At 50.3% G+C, this 21,056-nt stretch overlaps 1 protein-coding gene across 4 annotated transcripts in view; it reads left to right on the top strand.

Moving 5' to 3' along the window:
- The window catches only part of CABP1 (calcium binding protein 1), a 49,080-nt gene that overhangs the window by 19,182 nt on the left and 8,842 nt on the right, over nt 1-21,056 (top strand). Inside the window, exons 1-4 of one of the 4 annotated variants that reach the window (XM_087943080.1) lie at nt 948-1,343; nt 14,890-15,072; nt 16,914-16,944; nt 20,620-20,763. In XM_087943080.1, coding sequence (XP_087799206.1) covers nt 1,299-1,343; nt 14,890-15,072; nt 16,914-16,944; nt 20,620-20,763 — 403 coding nt within the window. In that variant the 5' untranslated portion in view covers nt 948-1,298. Of the gene's footprint in view, nt 1-947; nt 1,344-14,886; nt 15,073-16,913; nt 16,945-20,619; nt 20,764-21,056 lie in introns of those variants that run through there. The other 3 variants (XM_087943079.1, XM_087943082.1, XM_087943081.1) reach the window with 3 other exon arrangements.

Here is a 21,056-nt window from a genome sequence, read left to right as displayed (position 1 = left end):
TGGGAACACTTCCTGCGGGACAATGTCAACAACTCTAATCATTTTAAATAAATAAAAAATATTTTAGTTTTTGCCATTCACATTTCATTCTGTCTCTCCTTTCGCATCCTTTCTTTAATGACTCTCTTCCATCAATTCTTTGATATTAATGTAATTCTTTTGCCCTAGTGAGTTGTCATGAGGTGAGTTGACCATGGCAAGTTGGCCGTGGAGAATTGTCATAGCATAGAGCAGAGGTCTCCAAATTTGGCCACTTTAAGACTTGTGGACTTCAACTCCCAGAATTCCTGAGCTAACATGACTGGAGGAGGAATTCTGGGAACTGAAGTCCACAAGTCTTAAACTTGCCAAGTTTGGGGTCCCCTTGCATGGATCACAAAGGCCTTTTTCTCTCCCTTCAGTTGGTGCCTGGAAAGCTCAGCCTCTCCTGCGGGGCTTCGGGGGGGGGGGTTGCTTTGGAGCTGGCTAGACCTGGGGGCAGCCGGAAGCCTCCAGTTTCCAGCACCCTTGATAACAGATAATCAGAGTTGGAAGGGACCTTGTAGGTCATCTAGTCCAACCCCACGAGTCATTTTCGCGTGTTCAAGGTTCAGACTCTTCCGACGGGCACTGAAGAAAGAAAGGGCGACTCAACCGGGGCTCCGACGCCGCCTTCCCCTTGCCAGAACGAGCCTCCCTCTTTAATCTGCCCGCTCTGCTCTTAACCGGTCGCTTCCGCCTCAAATGCCCGCGCGAACCCCTGAACGTCGGCAGGCTAAGCGGCGACCGCTCGCTGCCCGGGGAAGCTCACGGCGAACCGGGAGGCCGAGAGAAGCCCGATCCTGGCGAGGGAAATGCGGCGGGCGCTTGGCCCTTAAAGACTGCCATTTGTCCGAAATGAGGTAGGGTCTCCCGCTTGGGGGGGTGGACTAGATGACCTACAAGGTCCCTTCCTACTCTGTTCGTCTGTAATCTGCGCTCCCGTTCCGAGTCAGAGCGGCTCCCTGCCTGCCAAGCGGTGTCCGGGGGCGGGGGGACGGGACGAGGGAGGGGGGAGGGCTCGGTCTTTAAACCGAGGTAGATTAGATAATCCATCTCGTCGCCTCCCCTCCCTCCTCGCCCGCCGCCTTCCCCGCTTCCCCTCCTTGGCGGAGAAAGTTGGGAGAAGGGACGGACGGAGGGAGGGAGGGGGAGGGAGGGAGAGGCCCCGCCCGCGGCAGCCGGAGGGCTCGGGGTGACCGGGGCGCCCTTTGCTCCGATGGGTTCGGCTGCTGCCCGCTGCCCGCTGCCCTTCCTCAGCCGGGAAGGCCGCCTCCGCGATGGGCAACTGCGTGAAGTCTCCGCTGAGAAGCCTCTCGCGGAAGGTAGGTCGCCCGGCGCGGCGGAGCCCCCTGCCCAGAGTCCAGGCACCGCGGCCGGGGGGGAAGGAGGCGCGGGCAGAGGCGGGCCCGGGGCTCTCGGGCGGCGGGGACTCGCCTCCCGGGGCGGGAGGGTCGCGTAATGTTGGGAGCCTTTGCAACCGCGGGTGGCGGCGGGTTAGCGGACGCTCGCTCCGCTCCGCTCGGCTCGGGGTTGCGCGTCTCGAGGAGAAGCCGCGAGTGGGAAGAAGGCGGCTGCCGAGAAAGACCTCGGGGCGGGGGGCGGCAAAGCCCCTCTTTAGACTAGCAGAGTTGGAAGGGACCTTGAGGGTCATCTAGTCCAACCCCCTGCCCACCCCGTAGGCGCCGGAGTCTTCTTCAAAGACGCTCGCCATCAGCTGAAGGGGCCGTCAGCGAGACTTTTGCGGCGGGGGTTGCGGGTGTGACTCCCTAGTGTCAGGCACAGATGGAAAGAATAGGACCAAGATCGCCGTGCCAGGGTTTGAGCACCCGGTGGCATTGCTAGTGAAGTCCCCCAAACATTTGCGTTTCTCTTCTCACAATCCACTGCTGGTAGTTTATGTGCGGGGGGCGGGGGAGCAGTTGGTGTAAAGAGGGAAAAAGAAGAGCTTGGGGTTGGACTAGATGACCTACAAGGTCCCTTCCAACTCTGTTAATCTGTAAAAGACTCGTTTTCATTTTAAAGCTGGGGTCTCCAACCTTGGGAAATTTAAGCCTGGAGGACTTCAGGTTTGCTGGCTGGGGAATTCTGGGAGTTGAAGTCCTCCAGGCTTCAAGTTCCCAAGGTTGGAGACCCCTGCTTTAAAGTACTTGAAGGAACTCCCCCTCCTTCCTCCCTCCCCCCCCCTTTCTGGTGAGTTCCAGGCGAGACAGTTTATGCGAATGTGTGCGTGTGTGTGTAAACATCTCCTACTCCAGAAGTTTGCCGAGAGAGAATTTTTCCCCACAGGACATCAATATTTTTGCTCAGTGCTCAGTGAAACTTCCTTGATAGATTTATGCTCCAAACTGTTTTTTTAAATTGTTTTGTATGAACCAGCAGGTCTTACATTGCAGCTTGATAAGGGGGCTTGTGGCTTTCGTGAAGTTTTGCTAACTTGGCATCTGATAATCCTTTAGGATGGCAGTCCCAGCCAAAGTGGGACTTGGGAATTTGTACCTTTAGCTGCTTTAGGGAGCTTGATGACGCCTTCCATTTTCCTGGCGCCTCCTTTGCAAGAAATTATTTTAGCTATGGAGAAGTGTAACCGAAAAAAAACTCAACAGTGTAGAGAAGCCCTACAATATTTGCTGGTTTTCACCAAAGGGCCTTTTTCTTTCTGAAATGGGACAAAGCTTGGAATGGAGGTACCAGTTTCTGAAACAGTTTGTGGCTCAGCAGTGGAAAGGCCACAGTCAGGCTCCTGGGAGTGATTGAAAAGCCAAGATGGCAGTCAAAACAATAGGGCTGAACCTCTGCCCACTCAGTTTCCATCACTCTTCCTGGACCAGCATCCCAACCTTTTGGCTACAGATTTAGGGGTACCCGGTCCCTGTGGATTAGACCTTCTGCTTGGGCACTTTGCATTTATTTGTTGTTGTTTTTTAGTTTAGGCCGTTGTGCAGACAGACTGCTTCCCAAACTGCTTTCCTGTCCTGTGTTGGTGAACATCAATCTATGCCAGGGATCCCCAACCTTGGCAACTTTAAGACCTTAGTCCACAAGTCTTAAAGTTGCCAGGGTTGGAGACCCCTGATCCATGGAGCACCAAGGAAAGGGATTTGACTATCCAGTCCAATCCAAGCTAAAGATCATTGATTAATGATTATGAGTCATCAGATCCTTCCTAGAAATTTCTTGTTCCGATATCCTTCAGTGGAACTCAGAATTGGGTTGTCCCCTGCAAGGCGAAATCATCCCTAGTTCTTGTCCAGCTGGTGGCTCTCAAAGATGGGCTGGAAAGGGTGTTTCTTTGGGCCTGCAGAGCCTGATCCTTGAAGGGCTTGAACAAGGGAAGCCTTGCCAGGTATGTATTTACAATACAATAATACTATACAAGAGTTCTAGAGCAGAGGTCTCCAACCTTGGCAACTTTAAGACTTGTGGATTTCAAGTCCCAGAATTTCCCAGCTAGCTATGCTGGCTGGAGAATTTTGGGAGTTGAAGTCCACAAGTCTTGGAGTTGCCAAGTTTGGGGATTCCTGTTCTAGAGGAAAGTGAATGTGTTAATGGAAGCCCAGGCACAAATGTATGTGCTGCTAATGAGCATGCGTGTGGATATGTGCGTGATAGCAAGGTATTGACCAATGTTCCTTGGCTACTCCAACACTTTCCCCATTTCTGCCTCCCTTCCTGGGTTGTTTGAGGTTCTGCTGGTCTGAACAAGCAGGAGCTGAGAATCTGGAACAGCGGTTATTGGGTGTGCAAGCCATCAAGCGGCATACTGCTCTAAGTATCTGTGTCCGTGCAGGGGTGTGTGTGTGTTTGTGCCTGTGTGTGAGACAGTGAGATGCTAAGATAACTTTGATATTGAGTTGGGGTCTCCATTATGACTCTGAGGGTGGATGTGTGGGACGGCACACGCCCCAGTCGTGCTTTCTAGAAGGAAGGAAGAACAGAGTAATGCAAAGAACAGAATAACAGAGTTGGAAGGGACCTTGGAGGTCTTCTAGTCCAACCCCCTGCTCAAGTAGGAAAGCCTATACTATTTCACACAAATGGCTGTCCAGTGTCTTCATAAAAACCTCCAGTGTTGGAGCATCTACAACTTCCAGAGGCAGGTCATTCCGCTGGTTTATTGTTCTTCGCTGTCAGGGAAAATACTCCTTAGTTCTAGGTTGGTTCTTTCCCTGATTAGTTTCCCTCCGTTGCTTCTTGTCCTGTCCTTAAGTGCTTTGGAGAATAGCTTGACTCCCTCTTCTTTGGGGCAGCCCCAGAGATATCGGAACACCGCTATCATGTCTCCCCTAATCCTTCTTTTCATTAGACTAGACATACCCAGTTCCAGCCACCGTTCTTCATATGGTTTGGGCCTCAGTCCCCTAATCGTCTTTGTTGCTCTTCTCTGCACTCTGAAATGTCACTCAGATACAAGGAATAGATGCACAGCTTGTGTTATGTTGAAAAGAGAGTCTTCCTCCCAAAAGTCTAGTGTGCCTGAAGGAGGAGGGCTTAAATGAAGCCTCTGTGGTCCCAACAAGGACAGGGGGTGATGTTGGTGGGATTGGAAGGAAGGTGGGGGTGGCTGGAGCTCCTCCTGGCCGAGGCTCTGGGCAGAAGAGCAGCTGCTGGTCCCTCCAGCTGAATCTGGGATCAAGAGAGATGGTGGGAAGAGTTGGCTCCAGGGCCAGGACAGGTGCCCTTTGAAGGAGGCTGAAGTACCTATCGTGTGCTTTGTCTGGTACATTGTCACCTTTAGCTCTGCTGATGCAGCAGCACCCGAACGAGGTTTATTGGCTGGGGCTTCGGCTCAATTTCAGGGCTTTCTGATTTCTCTGCCCTCCTTCTGAGCCACCCAAGATAAAGTTTCAGAAAGCATGAGCTTGAGAGATTATGTTTCCCAAAGAGGATAAATATAATTTAGGACTCTAAACCTCACATTGTCTCTTCCTCCGCACACACCCCAGAGAAGATCTAAGGGCACCCCCCACCCCCCAAGGATGTCCGTGCAAATGTACAGCCTGGTCAGGGAGCCAGATATCATTGGGGCGCCTGTTCCACGAGAGGGAAGACCGTGTTTGATGGCACCCAGGTCTTCAAAATGCCCAACCCTGGGCATCCTCTGCCACACGGCAGTTCTGGAAACCGATCTTGGCAGTGCGCAGAGAAGCTCCTGGTGCTTTTGGCTTTACAGAAGAGATGAGCCGAGGGTTGAATGGGGAAGAAAGGAAGAGAAGAAGGCCTGTGCATTGAGAGGGGTGTGTGTGTGTGTGAGAGAGAGAGAGAGAGACAGAGAGAGAGAGATTGCCTGGATTGCAGGTGGTCCTCAACTTAACTTCATTTAGTGACCATCCAAAGACAACGGTGCTGAAAAAAGTAACTTACGACCGCTTTTCACATGTTATGACCTTCACAGCATCCCCATGATGACGTGGTCAAAATTCAGAGGCTTGGCAACTGGTTCATACTTATGACTGATGCCGTGTCCCAAGGTCACGGGATTCCCCGTTTGCGACCTTCTGGCCAGCAGAGTTGACGGGGAAGCCAGATTCACTTAACAACGGTGTTACTAACTTATCAACGCCAGTGATTCACGTAACAACTGTGGCAAGAAAGGTCGTAAAATGGGGCCTGACTCCCTTAACCACAGAAATGTTGGGCTCAATTGTGGTTGTAATTTGAGGACTACCTGTATAGCTGGTAGTAGTTCCTACACTTTTCTTGGCAAGTTTTCAGAAGTGGTTTTCCATTGCCTGCTTTCTAGGGTTGAGAGAGAGTGACCGGCGCAAAGTCATCCAATCGACTTCATGCCCAAGGTGGGAACTCAGCATCTCCCAGTTTCCAAACCGCTGCCTCAACCACCACACCACACTGGCTCTCTCATGGGATGAGAATTGTAATACAAATTCAGACAAGCCCACCTTGTGAGTTCACAGTAAATTCAATGGACCAAAGCATAGAATGTCTAGAATTCTTTATTGGCCAACTGTGATTGGACACACAAGGAATTTGTCTTTGGTGCAAATGCTCTCAGTGTACATAAAAGGAAAGATACATTCATCAAGGTACAATAGAACATAGAATAGAATGGAATGGAATGGAATGGAATGGAATGGAATGGAATGGAATAGAATAGAATAGAATAGAATAGAATAGAATAGAATAGAATAGAATAGAATAGAATAGAATAGAATACTTTATTGGCCAACTGTGATTGGACACACAAGGAATTTGTCTTTGGTGCAAATGCTCTCAGTGTACATAAAAGGAAAGATACATTCATCAAGGTAGAATAGAACATAATATAATAGAATAGAATAGAATGGAATGGAATGGAATAGAATAGAATAGAATAGAATAGAATAGAATAGAATAGAATAGAATAGAATAGAATAGAATACTTTATTGGCCAAGTGTGATTGGACACACAAGGAATTTGTCTTTGGTGCAAATGCTCTCAGTGTACATAAAAGGAAAGATACATTCATCAAGGTAGAATAGAACATAATAGAATAGAATAGAATGGAATGGAATGGAATGAATAGAATGAATAGAATAGAATAGAATAGAATAGAATAGAATAGAATAGAATAATGAATGGAATGGAATGGAATGAATAATGAATAGAATAGAATAGAATAGAATAGAATAGAATAGAATAGAATAGAATAGAATAGAATAATGAATGGAATGGAATAGAATAGAATGGAATAGAATAGAATAGAATAGAATAGAATAATGAATGGAATGGAATGGAATGGAATGGAATGGAATGGAATAGAATAGAATAGAATAGAATAGAATAGAATAGAATAGAATAATGAATGGAATGGAATGGAATGGAATGGAATGGAATGGAATAGAATAGAATAGAATAGAATAATGAATGGAATGGAATAGAATAGAATAGAATAGAATAGAATATAATAGAATAATGAATAATGGAATAGAATAGAATGGAATAGAATAGAATAGAATAGAATAGAATAATGAATGGAATGGAATGGAATGGAATGGAATGGAATGGAATGGAATGGAATGAATAGAATAGAATAGAATAGAATAGAATAGAATAGAATAGAATGAATAGAATAATGAATGGAATGGAATGGAATGGAATGGAATGAATGGAATAGAATAGAATAGAATAGAATAGAATAGAATAGAATAGAATAGAATTCGTTATTGGCCAAGTGTGATTGGACACACAAGGAATTTGTTTTGGTGCAAATGCTCTCAGTGTACATGAAAGAAAAGATAGATTCGTCAAGAATCATCAGCTGCAACACTTAATAATAGTCATGGGGTACAATAAGCAATCAAATCATACTAGGAAATAGTCAATATAAATCGTAAGGATACAAGCAGCAAAGTTACAGTCATACAGTCAGAAGTGGGAGGGGATGGATGATAAGGAGTGAGGAGAAGATTAATAGTTATAGTAATGCAGACTTTGTAATAGTTGGACAGAGTTGAGGGAATTATTTGTTTAGCAGAGTGATGGTGTTTGGGGAAAAACTTCCCTTGTGTCTAGTTGTTCTGGTGTGCAGTGCTCTATAGCCGTGATGGCGAACCTATGGCACACGGGCCACTGGCGGCACACAGAGCCATTTGTGCTGGCACACGAACTGCAGGAAAACTAGCCCTGTCTCGTCACTTCCTGTTTTTCCGAAAATACCGGAAGTTATGAAACGGGGCTAGTTTTCGGCCTGCAAAGCCTGCAGAAGCTTTCCTCAAGCCTTTGGGAGGCCGAAAAGGCCTCAAACCAGCCAAAAATCAGCTGTGAGGTGCAATGCAGGTAAGGGGGCAGCGGGGGTGGGTGGGGAGCGCACGTGCATGCGTAGGGGGCATGGGGGGGACACGCACTGCCTTCTGAATGCTGGCACGCAAGTGAGAGTGTACAAGCATACACACCATTTTTGGCACAGGAGCCCAAAAAGGTTAGCCACCACTGCTCTATAGCGTCGTTTTGACAGTTTCTGTCCAGGATGTGAGGGGTCTGTAGATATTTTCACAGCCCTCTTTTTGACTCGTGCAGCATACAGGTCCTCCATGGAAGGCAGGTTGGTAGCCAGCAGTCCTAATTACTCTCTAAAGTCTGTGTCTGTCTTGTTGGGTTGCAGAACCAAACCGTAGAACCTTGGGGTTGGAAGGGGACGTTGAAAATCTTGCACTTTCACCCCTGCCTTGGGCAGGAAGCCTTGGACTGCTCCAGAGAAATGGCTGTCCAGCTTGTATTTGAAAGCCTCCAGCGATGGAGCCTCCATTAACACTAGGAGGCCGGTTCTTCCACCTCTCTAGAGCTCTTGCAGTCAGGAAGTTCCTCCTTATTTCAAGTGTGGACCTTCCTTTGTAAAGCTTCCGTCCATCGGCTCTTGTCTTGCCTTTACCCTCTCCAAAATAAACCCACCCTCTCTTCTCTGCGGCATCACTTCATGGATTGCAAGGTTGCCAGCTTGTCTCCCTTTAGCTTGCTCTTCCTGAGGCTAAGCTCACCCAACTGTGAATGCTCCAACACCGGAGGTTTTTAAGAAATGATTGGACAACCACTTGTCTGAAATGCCCTATGGTTTCCTGCCTGAGTAGGGGGTTGGACTAGAAGACCTACAAGGTCCCTTCCAACTCTGCTATACTGTATTCCTTTACCCGTCCTCCATAAAATTTATCTCCCAAGCCTCTCACCGTCTTGCCTTTCTTTGCTCTCTGGTTCCTCGGCGATCTTTTTGCATTGCCTGGTCACGGTGTTGGGTTTGCTCTGCAGCATTAAGTCTATACCCCAGTGACAGATAACTTTTGGGTGATTGGGGGTGGGGAGGCTGAGAAACCAGACCTGAAATGGTGGGTGGTGATTTCGGTGCTGGGTCCTTCCCTCCCTTCTCTCTCTTTGGCAGAAGTGAGGATGAGAAGATGCTGCTGTGAGTCCTTAGAAAAAGCATATCAGGAGTTGAAGGCAGCAGCTTTATAGCAGGAGCCTTCTTCTTCAAACTTGGCAACTTTAAGACTTGTGGACTTTCAACTCCCAGAATTCCCCAGCCAGCCGTGCTCTTGGCTGCCCCTTCCCATGACCAAGTATCCGATATCTGCTGCAGATCAGCCCCTCTGCCTTGTTTATTTATTTATTTGATTTGTCAATCGCTTACAAGATAATAGGTATAAGTATAAACATGAGTAAGAATACAGGAAATAGGTACTGATAAATGGGGACAATAGGACAGGGACGGTAGACACGATGGTGCACTTATGCCCCTCCCCTTTACAGACCTCTTAGGAATGGGGTGAGGTCAACAGTGGATAGTTTGAGGTTAAAGGAGTGGGGGTTAGAGGATGCAACAACAGGTCAATGCCTGGAATGCACTACCTGACTGTTACATCCTCTAAACCCCCCCCCCACTCCTTTAACCTCAAACTTTCCACTATTGACCTCACCCCCTTCCTAAGAGGTCTGTAAAGGGGCGTGCATAAGTGCACCATCGTGCCTACTGTCCCTTGTCCTATTGCCTACAGACCCAAGGAGCCCCTCTGTAATATTGAGGCTCTAGGCTTTCCTCTTCAAAAGGGGGTTGGGTCCAGCTGGGTGTGGACCTCTACCCATGCCAGAAATTCCCTCCAGCCGCTCACCTTGGGCTGCCCAGTTGCCCTGGGGTGGATGGCCTATTATTGAGAAACAAGCGCCCACCTGATCTTGTGGAGGCTTCTTGGTCGCGGATGCTGCTCCTGCCCCCACCTGTTGTGGTTCGCCAGCAGCAGGTGTGGACGGCTGAAGTCTCGGAGAGCGAGGACTCAGATGAGGGGCCTGCGTGTGAGGCAGGGATGGGGCCAGGACCATCAGGGAGTGGAGTGCTGCCTTCGGAGGTTGTGGAGGCTGGCAGCAGTGAGGAAGAGGCCCCCGAGGAGCCTGTGCCCAGTGTGCGTGCACGCAGGGCTGCTCGAAGGAGAGAGCAGCTGCAGCGGCACGGGCGACTCAGGAGTAAGGCTGCAAAGTAATGGCCCCTCCCTGAGAAGATAAAAACCAGGTTGAGAGACTGAGATTCTTTGCAGGAGAATCTTCAAGCCTTGTGGATGTTCGGATATCTGAGTTGGTGTTTGGAGACTGTATTTGAAATATTTCTTGGTAACTTTATCTCGTGTTCTTGGCAGCCTTGCACCACCTTGGCAAGGCTCGTTCTTATCAGAGACAATGTTGGAAACATCCTTTTAACCGTGAAGGAACGGAATCCGTAAAGAATCATTAGAAGGTGTTGCTGTTGCCTCCGTTTCGTGTTTGTTTCCTTGGAACAAGGTTTGGGTCAGAATACCACCCCCAGCGCCAGGGGCAGCTGACCCAAGCGGCTCCCTTCCGGCTGCCTTCTGGACCGACCAAACCGCCGTCCCACCAGGCAGGGTGTGTGCCCTGCCGTAAGCCTTCGTGGCCGTTCCACGTGGCAGTGCAGGTGCCCCCTGAATCCATGTTCCCAGCCCTGCCAGGAAGCCTCCTGCCATGCTGGGTGGGGGGGGGCAGCTTCTCCACAGCAGCTCTGAAATGGGCCCCCCGAGGGCCTTGGAGGGGGAGGAAAGTCTCCCTGCTTCTCATGAGATCAGCAATAGGATCGGGAATGTTTATTGCGCCGAATGCAGAGGTCCTTGTGAGCAACGCTGCTTTTTATAGCTGCATGGGAACGCCGGGAAGGAGCATTTCTGCCAGAGCTCGGGGTGGGTGGGGGCACATGACTATATAAGGTGAGCCACTGACTCTCCGTTGCGCCTGGAAGCACTCAGACAGGATTCCAGCTGGATCCCAGAAGGCCTGTTGGAGAAGCTGGGCCCCAGATGCGGGGCTGGGGGAGGCGGGCAGGGGGAACGGGTCTCGGCCCCCCCAGAGAGAGAGAGTCAGGTAGCGGCTGTGTTGCATCCAGTGGGTTCAAACCCAGGAGGCAGCCAGCTCCTGTGGAGCTATACCAGGTCATCGCTGGCAGCTGCTTGTTGCTGCTGATGAATTTTCCTCTCTTTCTCTCTGAGCCCTGCACAAGACCGACAGACAACCGCATGCGTGGTCGGCCCTCTGCATAGAATGCAAGGCTCCCATGTTGCACAGGAAACCTCTGAACTTTCCAGAGGAGGGGTCTCCAACCTTGACAACTTTCAGACTTGTGGGGGGCTTCAACTCCCAGAGTTCCTCAGCCAGTCATGTTAGCTCAGGAATTCTGGGAGTTGAAGCAGTGGTGGGATTCAGCCAGTTCACACCAGTTCGGGAGAACCGGTTGTTAATTTTCAGAGCAGTTTGATGAACTGGTTGTTGGAAGAAATCATTAGGGAGGAGAACCAGCTGTTAAATTATTTGAATCCCACCACTGAGTTGAAGTCCACAAGTCTTAAAGTTGCCAAGGTCGGAGACGCCTGTTCCAGAGGGACAGGACTTCCATTTCTCCTTTGCACCAGCCACTCTCCATGACCTAAAACCTCCACAGCAGAAATTTGAGGGATTCTGAATGGCTGGTCAGTCTAGGCAAAGTTTTCTGTGCACGCACAGAGTGCAGCCTTAATGAAAGGACTCAGTAAGTGGGTGGGAGAACAGATTCAGGGAGGGGCTCTTTCATGGAAGCTGGGAGGGAGCTGACCCACCAACGGTTTGAATTTTCTGGCTTGGTGCAGAAGTCTGTCCCCATAGGGCTTCGGTCTGCAAAAAGAAGGCCAGGAATGACCTCCATCATGACAACAGGCCTTTCCCTGCAGCAGGGATGGCAGCCTGGGGCCCTGGAAAGCTTTTCTGATGAGAATCAACTGGGCAGGCTTCCCCTATGTGCAGAAAGGGGACAGGTGAAGACTCTAGAGCGTGATGGCTAATCTTTTCGGCACCGAGTGCCCAAACCGTGCATGCAAACCCCCAAAACGCAATACATCCCCCCCCCCACGCATGCACAGCAGAGACCCAGAAACCAGCTGGCCGGTGAGAGGCACGCGCACATGCACGGCAGTGCTAAGCTAGGGCGACGGCTCACATGCCCGCAGAGAGGACTCTGCGTGCCACCTCTGGCATACGTGTCACAGTTTGGCCATCACGGCTCTAGGGCAGTGCTTCTCAACTCTAACTGCTTTAAGATATGTGTACTTCAACTCCCAGAATTCCCCAGCCAGCCATGCTGTTTGGGGAATTCTGGAAGTTGAAGTACACACATTTTAAAGCAGCCATGGTTGAAAAACATTGTTCCAGAGCAGGAGTCTCCAACTTTGGCAACTTAAAGACTTATGGACTTCAACTCCCAGAATTCTGCTGGCTGAGGAATTCTGGGAGTTGGAGTCCACAAGTCTTAAAAGTTGCCAAGGTCGGAGACCCCTGTGCTAGAGGAAGCCCTAATAAAGAAGGGAGCCTTCCTTCTTCAAAAACCTCATTGGGTATTTTATCCAGTCCTATCTGAGGTAGAGAATGTGGATTGTTACCTGGAACCCCCACCCCCAAATACTGAAAGCAAACCTTGTCCTAAAGGCTGAGCCTCTGCTAGAAGCTTTTATTAATATTTTATTAATATTTTTAAAGATATTTTTATCCCCACCTTTATTGTTTTTGCTACTGTCTTAGTTAGTTGGTTTACTTTATTATCCTTGCACCTCTTACAACGAAATCAAGCACCGTCTTCAGTGCACATCATGACCATGAAGATAAACACAACGCACATCCTTCACCCTCCGCACATTGAATTGAAAACCCCTCCACCACACCAACACTTGTCTTAAAAATAGCAATTCAGGCTCTTGGGAAGGGGATCTCCCTCATGTCAGCCCTGCCAGGTGAGCCAGACAGGAAATACAAACAGGTGAGATAAAGAGTCTACTTTATGGCAAGGTTGCATCAAAAGAATCTTGCAGGTACAAACTTCCTGCCACCCCTTTTAAACCCTGGATCAGTTAAGGCAGCTCCTTCCTAAGTTTCTTCCTCCGACCGTTTCAGTGTCTGGGGCCCCACTCTCTCTTCTCTGATTGTTTCCCAGGCAGCATCTCTTCTTCCCCTCCTCCCCGTGAAGGTCATCCGTACAGTCCATTACCCCTCCACCTGGCCATGCTGGGGGCTGCTGGGCCCCAGACATCCGTGGAGGCAGACATTCTTATTTATCTCCCACTTCGATATAGGCAGTCCTTGACCTACACCACTTCACTCAGTGACCATTCAAAGTTACAAACAGCACTGAAAAAAGTGACATGATCGTTTTTCACACTTACGACCGTTGCAGCCTCCCCCGTGTTCACCTGACTAAAATTCAGATGCTTGGGGACTGATCCACATTTATGACCATTGTCGTGTCACCCCCCTCACATAAACCCTTTTCTTGCGATCTTCTGCCCAGCAAAGTCCATGGGAGAGAAGCCAGATTCACTTAGCAACCGTGTTACTAATTTAACAACTGCAGTGATTCACTTAACAACTGTGACAAGCAAGGTCATAAAATGGAGCGAAATTCATTTAACAAATGGGTCACTTAGCAACAAAGATGTTGGGCTCGGTTGTGGTCTTAACTCGAGGACTACCTGTAGTTCTTGCAGTTGAGAAATGATGGTTGCCAGTTGCACCCTGGCTGGGTTGTCTTGGCCTCCCCAGCCCTTCTTGCTTAGGGGTGACTGAGGTCATCCAGAAGCCCCTCTTCCATGCTGCGTCTGTTGTCTGTTGGGAGGACTGAGTGGGCTTTGGAGGTCATCGCAGAAGTCACATCCAGGGACTGGAGGGGCAGTGGCACTTAGACTGACGTACCGCTTCCGAGTGCTCGCCAACCTTGGCAACTTGAAGACTTGTGGACTTCGACTCCCAGAATTCCCCAGCCAGCTTTGCAACCCTCTCTAAGTTCAGTCCCCAATTGGGGCTGTGAAAGGATATTCCAGGGGGTGCGAAAACCTGGGTTTAGAAGTGTCAAAATTATAGTGTATCTGTATAAGGTAAAGGTTCCCCTGGCAAATACATGCTAGGCGTTTCCGGCTCTAGGGGCTGGTGCTCATCTCCATTCCAAAGCCGAAGAAGAGCCAGGCCTGTCCGAAGACGTCTCCGGGATCATGTGGCCAGCATGACTAAACGCCGAAGGCGCATGGAGCGCTGTTCCCTTCCCACCAAAGGGGTTCCTGTTTTTCTACTTGCATTTTTGACATGCTTTCGCACTGCTAGTTGGCAGAAGCTGCTGGGACAAGGAACAGGAGCTCACTCTGTTGCGCGGCGCTAAGGATGCTCACCGCCGAACTGCCGACCTTTCTGATCGACAAGCTCAGCATCTTAGCCGCATCCCTGTATCATTATCAATGTAATTAGATGTATAATGATATGTATAGTTACATGCATATACTTATTTTTAAGGAGTGTGAGAATATATCAGAAGTGTTCCAGGGCTGCGGGGTGTAGGAAAGGTTGGGAAAGGTCCTGCTCTAAGTGCTTGACGGAGTCGTGTAAACGTGCGTCCCTTCTTTGAAGTGAACTTGTGTTTTGTCCACTTACTCTGAGGCCAAACTGCAGGGAGGGACACGGGAAAGATGGTGGAAGGATAGCCAGGTATCAGGTGCCTGGGAGGTAGAACGTTCTGGGCCTGAAAGACGTAGCTTGTCTCCTAGAACAGAGGTCTCCAACCTTGGCAACTTTAAGACTTGTGGACTTCAACTCCCAGAATTCTCCAGCCAGCAGAGCTGGCTGGAGAATTCTGGAGTTGAAGTCCACAAGTCTTAAGTTGCCAAGGTTGGAGACCTCTGTCCTAGAATCCCACCACCGGTCCTCTCAAGACATCCTCGGCTGAGAAGGCTGTGCCGCTTCAAGGGATTGCAGGGAGAGCGGGGGGCATCCCAGAGGCAGGGTTGATTCTCGGGGTGGCGGGGGCACCTGAGCCTGGAGACGCAGAGAGGTAACTTCCTCTCTTGTGTTGTTTGCTTGCTGCTGAACTGGCCAAGAAGATCCACCAGGAGGAGAAAGCCTGCTATAAGGCGGTCCAGCTGAGTGAGGAGGGGCCGTCGGCCGGTGAGGGCCAGGGCCAGGGCTCCCTCATGGTGCTGGCCCAGAACTGCGCGGTGATGCACAACCTCCTCGGCCCGGCCTGCATCTTCCTGAGGAAGGGATTCGCGGAAAACAGGCAGCCGGTATGTAAGTCACAGCCCCCCCTCTTGGGACAGGCCGCCTACAGGGGGCGCAGGATCGCCTGCGCCCAGGGCTGGAAGCGGCTGCTCTGAGACCCCCGGAACCTCTCCTCCTCCTCCTCCTCCTCCACCCCTGCCTGGCCCTTGCCGTGCTCGGGGAGGTTCCCATGTCCTGAACACCCCTCAGCTGCAGGAACACAACAGGAAGAGCTGAGCTGCAGCAGGAGGACCATGGAAAGTGATGCTACGCTGAGCTCAGGTGGACCACACCTTTGAGAGGGGCCTTGGGGAAGGGGGGGCTGACAGAGCACCAGAGGGAAGAAACGGTGGCTGACACTTGGGGCATCTCCTATGCGTGTCCCCCTGCAGGAACATTGCAAGCCCACAGTTACACCAGGATGCCTGCTAGGAAAGCTCTCCTCGGGGTGCCTGTTATTTAAACAAACAAACACACACACACACACACACGTTCCTGTTGTTGCCAGGCATCTGTCTGGGCTCATCACCTCTGGGTGATTATTCCTGTTGTTGCCTTATTGCTCTCGGCATCCTTGAGGGATCCTTGCCCCAAACCAGCCAATGGCTGCAACGGATCTCCCGCGGAGGCTGCAAATAAGCAAGGAAGCTGCCTTCTCTCCTTCGCAGCCCCTCCCGTTCATCCCCTCCCCCCAGCCTGGCAAAAGGAAGGGGAGGGAGGGCATCTGGAAAGAAGGTGCTGGTGGGGGGGTGGGAGGGGGGCACCCCAAAGCAATTTACTGTCTAATTCAGCCTTTCTGCTCCCTTTGGAACCAGCCCGGGCTCCGGGCAGAAGCACGGTAGGTGGAGTAGCAGTGCTGTGGCTTTGTCAGATAAGGAGATTGGGACTGGGGGAGTGGGGGGAGGGACCTACTGCCTGGGAGACAGCAGCATCCAATGGAAGAAGAGATTCCCACCCACCCACCCCCTTAAGCAGCGCATTTCCAGCTGGGTTTGGTTCCCTTCATGGCAGCCACAGAGTTTTCTTCTGCTTCCATCATTCACCTCTGAAGCGCAAGGCCCACCTTGGCTGCTTCATAGCTTTGTTGGCCTCTCCTCCTTCGCTCCCCCTACCCCCTTCCTGTTGGGCACCCGATACCGGCATCTCTGGGCTAAGGCTGGGCCAATTTTGCTGCCCTGGGCAGCCGGAGGGGGGAGGCCGCAGCTGAAGGAACATAGAACGTATACTAAGAGGGTTGGAAGCAGTGGTGGGATTCTACCGGTTCGGCCTGGTTCATGTGAACCGGTAGTAAAAAATGTTACCATTCAGCCGAACTGGAATTTCTTTCTTTTCGCCCCCCTTTCTGATCAGCTGCACACCTGTCCATGCTCCATTGCTTGCCTTCCTGGGCCTGAGGGAAGCCCCCCGGGAGCAAAAATGCCCCCCAGGAGGCTTCCCTGAGGCCCAGAAGGCCAAAAAACGGAGCCGGGGGGTGGGGGTGGGGTTGCTGCAGAAAAATGGAGAAGAAGCCGTGCCCCCCCAGTCACATGGCCGCACCCACCTAGACCCTCCCACCTAGCCACGCCCACAGAACCAGTAGTAAAAATGTTTTCATCCCACCCCTGAGTCCAACTCCGCACCCGAGAAAGGGCCTTCCCTCCCCACACCCCCTACCACATCCTCCATCCTCTGTCCTTAGCAGGGAGGCCTTTTCTTCAGGTGCCCCTGAATTACACGGATGAGCCGTGAGTTTGGGTGCAAACACTCTTGGCCAGATGACCTCTCCATGACCCCTCAAGCCTTTTCCTCACTTCCCTTGTCAGCGCACTCAGTGTATGCTCTGAAGAAGAGCCAATTTTTTAACCACAGGAACTTTCCCCCCCTGCAGGACAGAGAGCTGCGTCCAGAAGAAATTGATGGTAAGATGTCTTCCTTTCTTTCTTTTTTTTAAAACTGTTTTAGAGCGCGAAGTCTCCACATTGGACAACTAGGGCTTGTGGACTTCAACTCCCAGATGTCCCCACCCACAAGCCTTAAAGTTGCCACGTGTGGAGAGCCCTGGTTTAGAGCAGGGGTCTCCAACCTTGGCATCTTTAAGACTTATGGATTTCAATTCCCAGAATTCCTCAGCCAACTTTGCTGGCTGAGGAATTCTGGGAGTTGAAGTCCAGTGTTAAAGTTTCCAAGGTTGGAGACAGAGGTGGGATTCAGCCAGTTCTGACCAATTCTGGAGAACCAGTAGCGGAAATTTTGAGTAGTTCGGAGAACCGGCCTATGCCACCTCTGACTGGCCCCACTCCATCTCTTCTCTGCCTCCCATCGAGTCCCAGCTGATCAGCTGGGTCTCCTTTGGTTGCCCTGCACAGGAGAACGGAGCTGGAAAGCAGGTCAGTGGGGTGGGGAGGGAAGGGGGATTTTGCAGTATCCTTCCCATGCCACATCCACCAAGCCACGCCGACCAAGCCACACCCAAGTCACCAAGCCACGCCCACGGAATCGGTAGTAAGAAAAATTGAATCCCACCAATGGTTGGGGGGCCCCTGGTTTAGAGGACTGTAAAAGGGAAAGGGGGCCATTAATGTCTGAGACTCCCGTTCTCATTTTTTCAATTTTTAGTTCTCTCCCACTTCTCCAGCAACTGGCAACTTTAAAAAAAAAAAAAAAAAGTCATAAAAATTCACATGCATTTGGGCATGTTGTCTGTCTCTCTCTCTCTCTCTTTCACTTATCTACCAATCCATCTTTGCAAGCGGTGGTTCTGTATTTTCCACCCACAAATGTACAGAGATTAGATTATTACTGTGTGTGAAAACTTGCATTCTTACATACATTCTGAGAAGTGTGAAAACTGGAGAAACATCTTTGGGTGGCAGATTGATTTGGAAGTGGGAATTTGAATCGGTGGCAGGGAAGCAACTGGCTGGGGTGCCAGAATGAGGATCTGGGACTCTGGAGTCACTAAAAGGGGTCTGAGATCCTCGCAATGCCCAGTCCCTGCCTAGGGCAGAGTACAGAGACGCTAAGTGAGTTTTGGAGAGGTTCTTAGTCCCCAACCTTTCTGCCTTGGCAGCCTTGCCGGAGTGGGGTAGGGTTGGGGGAATGGTTGTGTATGAGTGGGAGGTGCACGTGTGAATGCCCACCACTCTCACAAGTGGAGCTTCACACACCGACGTGTTTGCCTGCCGCTTGCATGGCCCGGTTCTGAATGGGTTGCAGCCCGGGGATTGTGGACTGCGAGTTCAAACCATGGTCCTCTGAGATGCTTTGAGTGGCATCCTATGGGGCTTTACCCCAAAGGATACATTAAGGGATTAGCTGTAACTTATATGTGGGGGGGAAGGAAAAAAGACAACAACGGAAGTCATTAGAAGAAAAACATAAGAGCCACAAAAGGGAACTTTTAAAAAAATCAAATGGAAATAATAAAACACAAGCTGAACTGAATGATCTTCTGAGGTGCTTTGAGTGGCATCATATTTGACTTTAGCCCAAAAGGCAACTGGATTTTCTTGCATTTTTTTTTCCCCTTTGAAAAACACTTTTGCTTCTTAACGTTACGACAACCCCACAGAGTGCTAGCAACGAGGTGACTGCAAAGAATATAAATTCTTCCATCCTCCATCAGTTGGTTAGAAAGAAAGAAACCTCCCAGATGAGAAGCAAAAGGTTTTCAAAGAGAAACCAAAGAAGTCCCAGTTGCCCTTTGGAAAAACGTGTTTGGAACAACCATGACCTGAATGATGGAGAACCTCCATGGACAGTCATGCCTTTAGCTCTTTGGGGGCTGCCGGGAGTGACTAAAAAGACCTTTGGGGGGGTGTGCGGAGGAGGGGGGTTGTCACTCAACTGCTGCTTCTCTGCTCCCCAAAAGGGAACCAACCTCCTTTTCGTCGCCAGCTTCTTCGCACCGGTGGAAGAAGACGATCTTGCTCCAAGGCGAAGGGACTGCTGAATCCCCAGGAGGCTGCTTGGGGGAGAAAGCCCCAATCCCCCCCCCATGCCCCTCCCACCACCTTCTTTTCAGGACCCCTGTTCGCCTGGCAGTTTGGGCACCTGCTCCACATGACCTCTCTGGGCTCCGGCCAAGCACCATATCCATCCTCTCGGGGGGGGGGGTATTTATTTATTTATTTATTTATTTAGCCGAACGCTTACAATATAATTTGCTAGCCATACAAAACATTTGCTAGACCAATACTCGAATACAGTTCATCAGTCTGGAACCCACATTACGTATCTGATATTAACACAGTTGAGAAAGTCCGGAAATATTTCACAAGAAAAGTTCTCCACTTCTCTACTTGTTGTAGAATACCTTATGCCACCAGACTTGAAATTCTAGAACTAGAAAACCTTGAATTACGCCGCCTTCGGTCCGATTTAAGCATAGTATATAAAATCATACATTGCAATGTCCTACCTGTCAATGAATACTTCAGCTTTAACCATAACAACACAAGAGCACACAACAGATACAAACTCAAAGTAAACCGCACCAAACTTGATTGCAGGAAATACGCCTTCAGCAACAGAGTGGTCAATGTCTGGAATACTCTACCTGACTCTGTGGTTTCTTCCCCAAACCCCAAAAACTTTAACCTTAGACTGTCTACTATTGACCTCACCCCTTTCCTAAGAGGCCTGTAGGGGGCGTGCATAAGCGCACCAACGTGTCTACCGTCCCTGTCCTATTGTTTCTTTTACTTTTCTTATATGTATCCATGTCTTCATAACTATGTTTTTACTTATACCTATTATCTTGTAAGCAATTGACAAATCAAATCAAATCAAATCAAATAAATAGATAAATAAATAAATAAATAATCAAAATAAGAATAAACGTAAGTTTAAATACATGAAATAGGAACTAATAATTGGGGACAATAGGACAGGGACGGTAGGCACAAGGGACGGTGCGCTTATGCACGCCCCTTACAGGAATGGGGTGAGGTCAATAGAGGTTAGTTTGAGGCTAAAGTAAATTGCTCCCCCTTGGAAGATCCCGAGAGGCAGTGGGGTGTTTCTTGCGCTTCACTGCAAGCTGATTCCTTGAACATGCGAAATCTCAGAGAGGGCTGGAAGGGGGCTCTGCACAGTGGTGGGATTCAAATGTTTTTATTACCGGCTCTGTGGGCGTGGCTTGGCCTGGTGGGCGTGGCAGGGGAAGGTTACTGCAAAATCCCCTTCCCTCCCCACCCTACTAACCTGCTTTCCAGCTCCGTTCTCCTGTGCAAGGCAACCAAAGAAGACCCAGCCAAACAGCTGGGACTCAATGGGAGGCAGAGAAGAGATGGGTTGGTGGGCCAGTCAGAGGGGGCATTGGCCGGTTCTCCGAACTACTCAAAACTTCCGCTACTGGATCTCCAGAACCGGTCGGAACTGGCTGAATCCCACCTGTGGCTCTGCAGGAACACATAGGTTGCCACGGTGGCTTCCCAGGCACTGCTTGAGCTCCGGCCAGCCACGGGAGGGCAGAGAGCCCCTCCCAGACCCTGGATGAGAGACCCTCCAGGGCCAGGCTTTGCAAGAGGCAAGGGTGAAAAGACCCGCCCCCCTTCCACAGGCCCCGCCCTCACCTGGATTTGCCCCCACAGAGCTGAGAGAAGCCTTCAAAGAGTTTGACCGAGACCGAGACGGCTACATCAACTGCCGAGACCTGGGCAACTGCATGCGGACCATGGGTTACATGCCCACCGAGATGGAGCTGATCGAACTGTCGCAGCAGATCAACATGAACTGTGAGTGGCAACCACCCACCTGCCTGCTGCCGGGACGTGTGTGTGTGTGTGTGTGTGTGTGTGCGCGCACGCTGGCCCTCCCTCAGCCTCTCCTGGATGCTTTTTCTCTCTCTGGACCCATCCCCCTTTTGCCCCCTTTGCCTGCTTCCTTGCCCGAGTAGAACCCCAGCCTTGCGCCAGGCATGATCCCTGCATGGCCACGGGTGGGATCTGCATGCCTGCAAGCTCAGCCGTCACACAGAGGAGGGTCAGCCTGTTGTTCCACAAGGGGCCCCGTTTCCTCTCAGAGGGTC

Source organism: Notechis scutatus, chromosome 13 (assembly GCF_049901735.1).
Source record: "Notechis scutatus isolate UNSWTSFEM ecotype Mainland chromosome 13, rNotScu1.2, whole genome shotgun sequence".
NCBI classification, from domain to species: Eukaryota; Metazoa; Chordata; class Lepidosauria; order Squamata; family Elapidae; genus Notechis; species Notechis scutatus.
This window is presented reverse-complemented; position numbering and strand designations above follow the sequence as displayed.